The 12,958-nt window shown below is 42.8% G+C and overlaps 2 protein-coding genes across 2 annotated transcripts in view; one reads left to right on the top strand and one right to left on the bottom strand.

The window, feature by feature from the left end:
* LOC311037333 (uncharacterized protein) overlaps nt 1–12,958 on the bottom strand; it is a gene marked incomplete at both ends in the record, with an annotated part of 559,758 nt that overhangs the window by 306,473 nt on the left and 240,327 nt on the right. The window lies entirely within an intron of this gene.
* Nucleotides 1–12,958, top strand: part of LOC311037064 (non-selective voltage-gated ion channel VDAC2-like) — a 30,638-nt gene that overhangs the window by 9,665 nt on the left and 8,015 nt on the right. The window contains exons 4-6 of the mRNA XM_084046129.1: nt 1,195–1,347; nt 3,838–3,890; nt 10,509–10,730. Of these exons, the coding sequence (XP_083902255.1) occupies nt 1,195–1,347; nt 3,838–3,890; nt 10,509–10,730 (428 nt within the window). The remainder of the gene's footprint in view (nt 1–1,194; nt 1,348–3,837; nt 3,891–10,508; nt 10,731–12,958) is intronic.

The raw sequence follows: 12,958 nt of genomic DNA on the forward strand, positions 1-12,958 counted from the left end.
GGGGCCATTTGGGAACCAACATGGAGTGTTTCTAGTTAGCCAACATGCACGATATCAGCACCCTGACCAGAATGGAACAGAGCCTTCATTAGTATCATTGGTAACGCCTGCGAAGGAAGTAAGAAGAGGCCCAATTTCTTTCCAATATGGCCGCTGTGCATACTAGAGCCTATAGACCACAGAAGTCCTGACGTCACTCGTTCATCCCCCAGGTTCGTAAAGTAATGTCTCTATGGAGAATAACATTGGGTCGTCATTGAATCGTCTCATATAAGAATTGTGGTCCAAAAATAAACAAACTGTCTCGGCGCCATTGTCAGGGAGGAGGTTCTGTATCGTTTATGATTGTCAGTCACTTATATTTGATACAGTCTGTTTCTGGCGAAAATGTAACTAATTCGGCGGAAGTAACATTATGGTTTTCTCACCGTCAGTTGATGCTTCATATCCATAAGAGTCAAACCACCGCGGGGTCACTTGTTTATTTTTGGAACGCAGTTCTTATTTGACGCGATATTAACACATCGGGTGCCAAACACGGTCTGAACCGTGTGTTTACATAGTGGCGGTTCGGTGCCGAACACGGTCTGAACCGTGATTTCAGTCTTTTTGTTTTTTTTGTTTTTCTCCGCGCGGGCGGGGCTAGAGTAGCTCTGGGAGCTCCCATTGTAATCCTGTGAAGGAAGTGCCAGATCGCTCACCGGAAACAAAACAAAAAATTCCCATCCGCTTCCTGTCTATTTCCTACTTTGAAACGCCTATATCTCCGAATCTGTTTCCTGTGGGGAAAACCGGTCATGCGCGATGCGCGATCCCCCCCCGTTGTAACTCACACACTCTCACAAATGTTATGGTTCCAGGCTGTAGCCAGGCTCATGGCTCAACATGAATGGATGCTTTTTTTCGTGTGGATTTGCTCGTCGCGGAGTATACAGATGTAAACAGTAAAGCGCAGTCAATGGGGAGAATGCTGGCACCCAACGTAAGTTGTTATGAAAAAACGCTGGCACCCGATGTGTTAAACACGTCTATGGGGATTCAGAATGGGGGGGGGGGGGAACCGCGAACCAGGTAGAGAAACAAAGGATGTGTAAATTGCGTCAGACTTCGGTGGTCTATTGCTACGCCAATGTTTGTGTCGTGTCCCTCATGTGACTCTCTCCCCCGTCCCCCGTCCCCCGTCCCCCCTGTCAGGAGTTCAACACGGCGGGCTCCAGTAACACAGACACAGGGAAGGCTGCAGGCAGCATAGAGACCAAGTACAAGATGAAGGAGCTGGGCCTCACCTTCAACCACAAGTGGAACACAGACAACACGCTGGCTGCAGAGGTCACGGTGGAGGACCAGGTATGTGTGTGTGTTTGTGTGTGTGTGTGTGTGTGTGTGTGTGTGTTTGCGAGGACCAAGAATAGTAGAATTTGAGGAAATCTACATGGTGAGGACCGTTTCCCTGGTCCTCACAAGACAAATGGTTGTTTTGTACAGTAGTTAAAGGTAGGGTAAGTGATTTTCTTTGGTTAAAATAAGTGTTAAATAGCTCTATATTGTGATAGTAATCATTGCTATAGAGTGTTTGTTCAGTAAAAGGAGTCTCCTTGTCTCTCCAGCTCTTTAATAAACAGAAAATGCATTTTCGCAGTTTCATTTCCAATTTTATCCAATCAGGACAGAGAACTCAATCAGGATACAGATTAAACAAGTGAAATTGGAAGTGATGACACTAAGAAATTAGCAGACAAAATTGGAACTGGACCACTATAAAAATAAAGCTTAAAAATTGGTACTTTCTCCTGATTGGCTGAGATTTTGACACCTACCGGAAAATGTATTTTCTGTTTATTAAAGAGCTGGAGAGACATGGAGACTCCTGTTACTGAACAAACACTCTATAGCAATGATTACTATCAGAATATAGTGCTTTAACCTTTTAACAAAATACTTTTTGTTTTAACCCAAAAGATATCACTTACCCTACCTTTAAAAAACATTTTTTATTCACCTGTTTCCTAGGCTTTTCACTGTGTTCCACTTCCTGTCGATTTGATCCAATGAAATCCAACGAAAGTGGTCAGATGACTAATGATATCCAATGAAATACGACAGGAAGTGGAAAACACACAGCCTAGGAAACGGGTTAATAGATATACGTTTACGATTAGAAAAACGTTCAGGTCAGGATGAGACGTTTTAGAGGTTTAGGTTTAGGTGTTGGAATCAGAGTTAAACATGATTTTGTACTTAGTTGCGCGCCAGTGTCATGCCACCGAAAAACTGCCGATATACAAGCCCACAACGCGTCGCAGCGCGACGCGTTGTGGGCTTGTAGATCTGCTGTTTGTCGGCTTTAGGCTTACGGTTTAAAAATGGCAATATTTTGTTTTAAATGGCATTCATAACATGGTTGTCCCAAAGCGTTGATGTCCTCAGAAGTATAGTAATACAAACGTGTGTGTGTGTGTGCGCGCGCGCGTGTTTGCTTGTGCTTAGTATTAGAGTTCTCAAATTCTGCCCGAAAGTTCCGTGAAGAAGAAAAAAATATATATTTTACCCCAAAAAAACAACATTTGTTGGGGGTGAAAGTTAGCCTGGCATTGTCCAAACCAGGGGTCTTCAACGTTTTCAGGCCAGGGACCCCCTAGCTGAGAGAGACATGAAGCAGGGACCCCCTCTGTATAACTTTTTATTTTTTTTTAAATTAGGTGTGCTCTTTTTTTTTTTCCTCTACACCTATTACCTCTTAGCCAAAAATAGCAGATCTACAAGCTCACAGTGAGCTTGTAGATCTGCTATTTTTGGCTAAAGTTTTGCTCAGAAAAGGGATAATAGGGTTCAAGTGGTTAATGTAAAAAAAAAAAAAAATCCTATCACACAAAGATTTGGCGGACCCCCTTCAGTAACTCTGAGGACCCCCCTAGGGGTCCCGGACCCCCTGTTGAAGACCCCTGCCCCCCTCCGGTATCAGTCTGGACTTGGGGCCCAATAGGGAAGCGAGTATGAGAAATCAGAAAAATGATTTTGATGCTTTTCACTGTTTGTTCTGACAGCAGTTGAAACGCAGTCACTGATTGGCCCGATCATTTTCTGATTTCTCATACTCGCTCCCTATTGGTCCGAAGTCCAGACTAATACCAGGGGGAGGATCTGGACGATGCCAGGCTCGGTAAAAGCGGCCTAACGGTAAGGCCCACGGACATGTCAGTAGATGTGCTGGATGCAGCTCAAAGTGATCTTTACTCAGGTACCAAGTTTGTCGCCGTCAGACCTTCCTAGCTCGTGTTATTAAAGAAAAACGGGCGACAATGGCCAAAACTCAATCGAAAATCGGCGAAAAGTGGCCATTATCCATTTGTCCATTATCTCTGGAACAGAAGGTCCAGTCTGCTCAGCTCAAAGCTTGTTGGATGCGTGACTTTGAGGACATTAACTCCCCCAGTGCCAATGAAATAAAATATATATGTTCATACTGTGCCAGCAATTTTTTTTTAAGTAAAAAAAAGTGCTCAGGAGCCGAGATACAGCCTTTTTCAGTAATAAGTTAAACAAGAAGTGAATGGAGCAGCAAATCTTCAAATGATGATATCTAACATTTTTATTATTTAAAAAAAAACTCGGGATAACTCGTTCTTGGACTCAGAGAGTTAAGCACATAAAGTCACCTTTTTGGGTTTTCTGGCCTAAAAGTACGGTAATTGTTCGGGCCCAGTTAGGGCCGGGCCTTAATTCTCAGGCCCGTTGAGAACTCAAACTGTGAGTTATTCACATTAAGCTATTGTTGATGTGTTTAAAGGTTTGGTGCCACAGCTAAATGTATTGTTGACGCTTTTCTTCCATCCACAGCTGACTCAAGGATTGAAGGTTGCCGTGGATACCTCATTTGTACCAAACACAGGGTGAGTGTGAAGTCACTTGGTATCTAAAGCAATTTGTATTTAGCATGTTAAAGGGATAGTTCACCCCCAAAATGACTTTTTTTTCAATCGATTAGTAGTCACCCCATGGCAGGGGTCTGCAACCTGCGGCTCTGGAGCCACATGTGTCTCTTTAACCCTTCCCTTGTGGCTCCCTGTAGCTGTAGAAAACATTAAATGTACATAATTAACGGAAATTAACGTTAATGTTTTTTCTTCCTTTTTTTCCACATTTAAAATTGTATTTATCGTTGCTGTACTATGAGACATAGATTCTAACGTGCTCCAATACTGTAAAGACGTGTAGAATACCGGTAACTAAGACAGATTTTGTATTTATTTTTTGGTCCAAAATGTCTCTTTTGACTTTAATGGTTGCAGACCCCTGCCCCGTGGAGACTTGAATTCATGGATGTTTTTTAGTTTTTGTGACATTTCTAAGACAATAATTTGATGACCGGTTCCGGTAGGAGACACAAAGAGTCTCCTTTGTGTCTTTTACCGGAACCGCTGCCGGCCATCACATTATTGTCTTAAAACAAAAACGAACAAATATCCATGAATTCAAGTCTCCATGGGGTGACTAATAGATAGAAAAAAAAGAAGAAAAAAATGTGTGAACTATCTCTTTAAAGTTTCTTGTATCTCCTTTTCACTGCTATTTGCTTGAATTAATTCCATATTAATGTTTGCTTTTATAAGCAGTGAAAACATCAGAGTTCCTAGAATGGAGCTATAGGGATGTGAGGCTAAAATAACATGGATCAAAGTTCTCAGTCGCCATGACGATTGATTTCAGTCATTTGTATGCAGCTAAAATAGCCGATCTACAAGCTCTGTGACACATTGGCTGCTGTTACATGGACAGTTGTATTCGGAATGAATACACTTCTATTCGGAATGAATGAATGGATGAATTCATTCGGAATAGATTTGCTCATGTAAACACCCCAATTGGAATAGAATATTCCATTCCAGTCTGACCCGAATGCATTTTCATTCGGAATAGGAGGGGTAGTATAGTCCGTTCGGGTTAAATCAATCGGAATTGACCATGTAAACACTTTATTCCAAACGCTCCTGTCTGTTTGGAATACATGCATTTCTTTGCGCATGTCCGTGCTTAGTAGGGCTGTCAGAATTGTCCAAAAATGACCTATCAAATCTCTAATTCGGCCACGGTTGGTGCTGAGAAGCGCTCGCTCCTGCGGGATAAAATTAATGATTCTAATTGCGTCATTTAATAAGCCTATAATGGTTAAGCCCAGACTTGTCCAGGAGAACGGACGCTCCGAGGATTGCTGGGATCTTTTTCTAAACAGGTATTTTAGTCCTCAGTTTTTAAAAAGAATCCCTGGCCACATGACAAAGATTATTTTTTTTAAATCCCTGTCCACACGTAAACGCAGAAACGCATTGATCAGCTGCAAGTTTCAATTTTAAATCAGATTTTATTTTATTATTAGTGTGGTTGCCCAACAGGGCAACCAGACTATAGTACTCTATACACTTTATTTCTTTATTTCTTTCTTTATTTATTTATAGATAAACAATACTTTACAGCGCATCTCCTCCCACAGTTTTTATCCCCCAATGTCGTGCCATATATCAAAATGACCGTCTTGAACGGGAATCGTGCGCGTGTATAGGGCTAAGAGATTGGTTGAATAGTTTAATTGATATTAATTTATTAGTGCATTAAATTTCCCCATCCACTTTAATGTAAAAGTCAAAAAACTCAAATTCAAGTATTTTTTTCTCAGAAACCTTAACAGCTAGAGTTATCAGATTTGGAGGGATAATTTATAATTAAGTCCCAAATTATTTAACAAAATATCACACCATTCGGCCTCATGGTGGCGCTATAACAGCCCCCTTTACGTTTTGGCCCTTAACTCTTGAACCGTAGGTCCTAAAATCAAAATTTCTTTTCACCTGGATTCCTTGGGTCACGACGCATCTCCCCATATAGGCCACGCCCATTTGCGTCAGGATAGATTTTTTGATATTGATTTATTAGTGCATTAAATTTCCCCATCCACTTTAATGGGAATTGCAAAAACTCCCATTCAAGTATTTTTTTCTCGGAAACCGTAAGAGCTAGAGTTACCACATTTGGAAGGGAGGTTCATAATTTAGTCCAAAATTATTAGAAAAATAATTACACCAATCGGCCACATGGTGGCGCTAGAACAGCCCACTTTTACCTTTTGGCCTATAACTCTTGAACCGTAGCTCGTAAAATCAAAATTTCTTTTCACCTGGATTCCTTGGGTCCCGACGCATCTCCCCATATAGGCCACGCCCATTTGCGTCAGGATAGATTTTCCGCCATTTTGAATTTCCTTCAAAACACACTTTTTGCTCCTTTTCCTTCAAATTTTGTCCTAATCTCACACAAATCGGTACACATGATCTATGGACTCATGCGGTAAAGATATCCAAACGGCATTTTGATTGTCCTTACCGTTCGTCCATAATTGGCTTCCAAAATTGGTGGGAGGGGCCCGTTTCACCAAAAATGCCAGAAATCACGAACGAAACGTCCGGTCAATCCCAAATTTGAATCACATGTCGAGGGTGCTTTACTCAACAAATTCCCAAAAGCATTTCCACTTTGACCCATAGGGGGACCGGCGTCGGCGCAACCACACTCTGCAATTTCCCCGGAATTGCGACGCGTCTAGTTTCTTTATTTATAGATAAACAATACTTTACAGCGCATCTCCTCCCACAGTTTTTATCCCCTAATGTTGTGCCATATATCAAAATGACCGTCTAAATCGGGAATCGTGCGCGTGTATAGGGCTAAGAGATTGGTTAAATAGTTTAATTGATATTGATTTATTAGTGCATTAAATTTCCCCATCCACTTTAATGTAAAAGTGAAAAAATTCACATTCAAGTATTTTTTTCTCAGAAACCGTAAGAGCTAGAGCTACCAAATTCGGAGGGAAGGTTCATAATATTATCTGAAATTATTGAAAAAATAATTAAACCATTCGGCCTCATGGTGGCGCTATAACAGCCCACTTCACCTTTTGGCCTATAACTCTTGAACCGTAGGTCCTAAAATCAAAATTTCTTTTCACCTGGATTCCTTGGGTCACGACGCATCTCCCCATATAGGTCACGTCCATTTGCGTCAGGATAGATTTTTTGATATTGATTTATTAGTGCATTAAATTTCCCCATCCACTTTAATGGGAATTGCAAAAACTCCCATTCAAGTATTTTTTTTCTCAGAAACCGTAAGAGCTACAGTTACCACATTTGGAAGGGAGGTTCATAATTTAGTCCAAAATTATTAGAAAAATAATTACACCAATCGGCCACATGGTGGCGCTATAACAGCCCACTTTACCTTTTGGCCTTTAACTCTTGAAACGTAGCTCGTAAAATCAAAATTTCTTTTCACCTGGATTCCTTGGGTCCCGACGCATCTCCCCATATAGGCCACGCCCATTTGCGTCAGGATAGATTTTCCGCCATTTTGAATTTCCTTCAAAACACACTTTTTGCTCCTTTTCCTTCAAATTTTGTCCTAATCTCACACAAATCGGTACACATGATCTATGGACCCATGCGGTAAAGATATCCAAACGGCATTTTGATTGTCCTTACCGTTCGTCCGTAAATGGCTTCCAAAGTTAGCGGGAGGGGCCCGTTTGACCAAAAATGCCATAAATCACGAACGAAACGTCCGGTCAATCCCAAATTTGAATCACATGTCGAGGGTGGTATACTAAACCAATCCCCAAAAGCATTTCTACTTTGATCCATAGGGGGCGCCACGAATGCTCAAAATGTAACCGTTTGATGCAAAAACCTTATTTTGGGGGGATCGATCCTCTCAAAATGAAACGCAAGCGATCTCAGGAGTGACGACACAATGTAATTGGCGCAGCCTCCAACGTTATTCCTCCCGGCGTATTCCTCGAGTCCCGGCGGCCGCGACCCGCGACCGGCGTCGGCGCAACCACACTCTGCAATTTCCCCGGAATTGCGACGCGTCTAGTTTTTATTTATTTTATATATGAGGGGCCAAATACATATACATTTTTAATCGCATGTTAAGGCCCAATACTGCAATAGCTGCATTATTTTAATAGCATAGGCCTACGTGAACAAAAATAAATGAAAACAACATTATTAGGGCGCAACTGCATCGAAAACAGATGAGTTTTACTTCATCAATTCATTACATGGGCAGCCAGAACGGTGGTCCCAAAACACCCCGCCCCACGCACCTTTTGAGCGGGCCATCCACGGCTGCTCCATGGTGGCTGGATTTTGACCCAGGGCGATTGTGTTTTAGGGCGACAGACCCGTAATATTATACCTCTATGGACAGACCCCGGGTGCATTTCGCCTTTCCGACATGTTGCCTTTCCGACGTTGACGAACCCTATACCTAACCCTAACCCTAACCCTAACCGCACGCGGAAGCCACTAGTCGGAGTGGCGAGATGTCGGAATGGAAGGAGAACCCCACAGACCCCGTGTGCGCACCGCGCGCTACTCGGCGCAGAAAGAGGGTTTTCATCACAAGCTTTTTCATAATAATACAAGAAAACGTGACACTCGGCATAATGAGTAGCTTATACTTTCTACTTAAGTATATTTTGATGCCAATACTTTTGTAGGCTACTTTTGCCATACATGAGCGTGCCTTGTTTCATAGACTGTAGTGTTGCTCTCTCTCTCTCTCTCTCTCTCTCTCTCTCTCTCTCTCTCTCTCTCTCTCTCTCTCTCCCCCCATTTATTATTATAATGACCATGAGCGATCCGATGTTTAAGTATTATTATTTATTATTATAATGACCATGTGCGAATGCGCGATGACTTCATCGGTACCTACATGAGAAATGTGACAAATACTATAGGCTAGCCTACGTTTTACCGTGTCTGGTACCAATACAAAAAAAGAAACTGGTCTGAACTTGTAGATCTGCTACTTTTGCATTAAAACGGCGATAACAAAGGAACACAGGCTTGCACCGCATACAACACTGCCTGGCCAGGAGTCGGTGCGTTGCTTACCGGCCTGCCTACGACCGATAGACCTCCGCCGCGGAGGCACAAGGGGGCTATTGCCTCCTCCCATGCCCAGGCGGGAACCACTTTGCGCATGTCAAAAGTTATATTCTGAATGAATGCTTTGGTCATGTAAACGAGGAATACTTTTATTCAGGTCCCATGTAAACAGGTGAGTGGATCAGATTCCTCTATTCAGAATGAGTTCATTCGGAATGAATTCATTCTGAATGAATACATGAGTGTCCATGTAACTGTGGCCATTGAGAGCTTGTAGATCTGCTATTTCTGGTTGTTATGTTAAGATGGGTACATTTGAAGTGGTCAAACGAGCTGACATGTTCAGAAGCATCTCCCATAAAATCTTAGTCTCTGATATTTCATGTAAAAGCAAAGAGTAAAGCCTCAATCAGTGATTTCTTCACCCGGTTCACAGCATGTAGAACAGAAGGAACAATATGACTAAAACATCATCATGTTTACATGTTGTGGACTTGGACTTTGGCCATTGATTTTATTTTGCATTTAACCCATTCAATCCAGGAACATATCCGTGTCAATTTTAGATTTCTATCTTTTTTTCCCCTTCACAGCACTAGGAGATATAGACTCCAATCCACTTCCTGGTTAACTTATGACTGTATCTCGGCGCCTGTGTACTTTTTTTTTTTTACTATGTATTTTTGACTATTTTCAACTGGCTGCAACTATGGAACAGATTACCTAATGTTTTTAGTGATGGTGATCACTGAAAATATTTTGTGACTACTTGAAAAAGTTTCAAAAATGGTAAAAAATCCAGGCACTGACTGTACCCTGTTTTAAAAAAAACCTGGCTCTCAATGTGTTAAAAAAAATGCAGATCTACAAGCTCATAGCGCTGCACCGAGTGTCGCACTATGAGATTGTAGATCTGCTATTTTTGAAGAAAGAAATCGTGAAAATGTGTGCAAATCTTTGAATATCGTGTGTGTGTGTCTGTGTTTTTAAAGCGAACATTTTTTACCTCCGATCTGTGCTTCTGGGGGGGTCCCTGGAACAACACATCTTGAGATGGGGGTCCGCGGCCAAATACATATCATTTTGGGGGTCCTTGACATGAAAACGTTTGAGAACCACTAAAGCAACATAGGTTTTTAAAAAAAAAACTGTTGGGATTTAGAAGACATTTGTAGAATCCCCCAGAAGCAAAGATTTGAGTTACAAATGTTCGCTTTAAATAATATATACAAATTATGTTCAAAGATTTGCAAAAAACGTTCACGATTTTTTCGAAAAATAGCAGATCTACAAGCTCATACGAGCTTGTAGATCTAAAGAAATCTAAAAATGACACTGATGTTTTCCCGGTCTTAATAATTCACTTTAACGATTTTTACACGTGCTATGAGCGTGATTTAATAGCAGATCTGCAAGCTCATGAGCTTGCAGATCTGCTATTTTTTGAATAGCTCAAATAAATCCTAAAAAAAAAGACACACAGATGTTTTCCCGCTCTTTTACGGGTTGAACCATGAACAATACTCTCACGGTGCTCCTGGCCTCTCTCTCTCTCTTTGTCAGTAAGAAGAGCGGCAAGCTGAAGACGGGCTACAAGCGCGACTACGTGAACGTGGGCTGCGACGTCGACTTCGAGGGTCCCATCGTGCACGCCGCCGCCGTGCTGGGCCTGGAGGGCTGGCTGGCGGGCTACCAGATGGCCTTCGACACGGCCAAGTCCAAGCTGGCCCAGAACAACTTCTCCCTGGGCTACAAGGCCGACGACTTCCAGCTGCACGCCAACGTGTGAGTGCTTAAAAAAAACTCGTTTTTTTCAGGCCAAGGACCCCTTAGCTGAGAGAGAGAGAGAGAGAGAGAGAGATGAAGCAGTGACCCCCCCTCCATAAATGGACAAATTCTACATAAACGGTTATAAATTGTATTGAGAGGAAGAAGGTTAGTTTTAGTTGCAGTTTGATAGGCAACATCGGCATGGTCCATGATAGGTAGAGTGAGTTGTAGAACAATTTTCTTTCTGGCTGAAAATGTAAAACGGTGTCTGTTCCGGTAAAGAACACCAGAGCTGAAATCGATTTTCCCTCACAATATTATCTATGTAGCATTTAAATGATAGTTCTGAATCAAGCCAAATGCTGCCCGAGAAAAAAAGGACGCTCTGCTTCCAAATTCCACCGTTTTTCGCTTTTTTTTTTCTCTCACGACGTTTGGTGAACCCCCCCCAAGGTTGGTGCCCTGGGCTGTGCTGCTTTTATCCGCCAGATTGGGACGTTCACGGCATATTTTGCGGTATATTACGATGCGTTCATCATCGGTGACGAGTGCCTCTAACAGCCGCTGCTGGCTGCGTGCAGCGAGCTGTGAGTCGGTGTGAAGTCGCAACACTCGCTGCGAGGCAACACTCACACAATCACGTGCAGCATGCGTCCCCTCTCCCCCTGCGCCTCATGGCTGTACACATGGGGCCGACGCGTGCTTTAGCGTGATTGTGTGAGTGTGGCTTCAGGAAGTAAATTCCTAGCCTCAAAATAAAAGCCAGGCTTTTATTTTTTATTTTTGCTAAAAAATAAAAGCTTGGAAATTCCTGTCCCAGCTGTTGGTACGCAAAAGCGCCTCGTGTCGTCTGATGTGGTGCGCATTATTTATTTTGGGTGCGCATGCGCACCAGTTATGTGCACCCCTGTTTATAGAGTTGTCTGACAGACACTGTCATCAGCGTTGTGTTGGATTCATGTTAATGTGTATTATCAGATGTTTAACCACTTAACCACCGTCAATACTTAGTAAACCTGACCTTATTTCCGCTCTGTACTTGGTCTGCTCTTGTTTCCCTCTACACCAAACCTCTTTGCCGAATAGAATCCGGTCTACAAGCTCACAACAAAGCGTCACGTTGTAAAACGTTGTGAGCTTGCTGATCGGCTGTTTTCGCCGCATGTTGGCTTGTTTTATCACATGTCCAGAATAAGAGATGCTACAGTAGGGTTCATGTGGTTAAGTGAGTCCATTAAAAGATTGTCCTTCTTTGATCAGAAAAGTGATCAGGTTTAGCATCATGCTTTCTCTAAATAAGTTGCATGTCTTTATAGAAATGATGGGACAGAGTTTGGTGTCCCTTCTGGCTCCCAAACTGTGGAACAAACTCCTCCATTGTAGTTAGAACTGCTGAGTCACTCCCACTGTAGACTGAGAGAACGAGAGCAATCCATGGTCTCGAAGGGCGGATCCAAACCCAGGCGCCCGGAGCAGGCGCGTCCTCCGATTGCTTCACCAATCTATGTCCCCGCCTCCCCCCCCCCCTCCCCCCTCCCCCCCCCCCCGGTCTGTGTACGGAGCAGGCTGACGTCACCAAATTTAGAGCGACGCCCCTCTGCACTCTGAATGGTTAGGAGATAACAAGCTTCAAAGACCATCGTTCCTGCATCGTTCCCCCAGACTTTTTTCTTTTGTAACAAAAAAAATGGCTGGGTTTCCGAGGCTACTCCCACTGTTCTGCCGTAGTCTGAAGACTCACCTCTTCAGACCCCACTTTAAAGCCCGTAGCACATTTGATGTATTACCTTGTGTTGACCGTGCTTATCGTAAATCGCTCTGGATTAACCCATGCTATCCGGGGACGCATCTCTGTCATTTTAGATTTCTTTGGCTCTTCAAAAATTGCAGATCTACAAGCTCATAGTGCGGCACCAAGTGTCGCGCTATGAGATTGTAGATCTGCTATTTTTGAAGAAAGTGAAAATGTGTGCAAATCTTTGTGTGTGTGTGTGTGTGTGTAAAAAATATGTTTTAAAGCGAACATTTTAGCGAACAAAACATTTTGAGATGGGGGTCCGCGGCCAAATATACATCTAAAAATGTTTTCTAAATCCTAACAGTGTGTTGCTATATCAGTGGTGCTGCTCCAACTTTTCCATGGCAAGGACCCCCCAAAATGACATGTATTTGGCCATGGACCCCCCCATCTCAAAATATGTTGTTCCAGGGACTCCCCCAGAAGCACAGATCAGGGTTAAAAA

Source organism: Gymnoscopelus microlampas (genome assembly GCF_963454915.1).
Source record: "Gymnoscopelus microlampas genome assembly, chromosome: 21".
In the NCBI taxonomy this organism is placed as follows: Eukaryota; Metazoa; Chordata; class Actinopteri; order Myctophiformes; family Myctophidae; genus Gymnoscopelus; species Gymnoscopelus microlampas.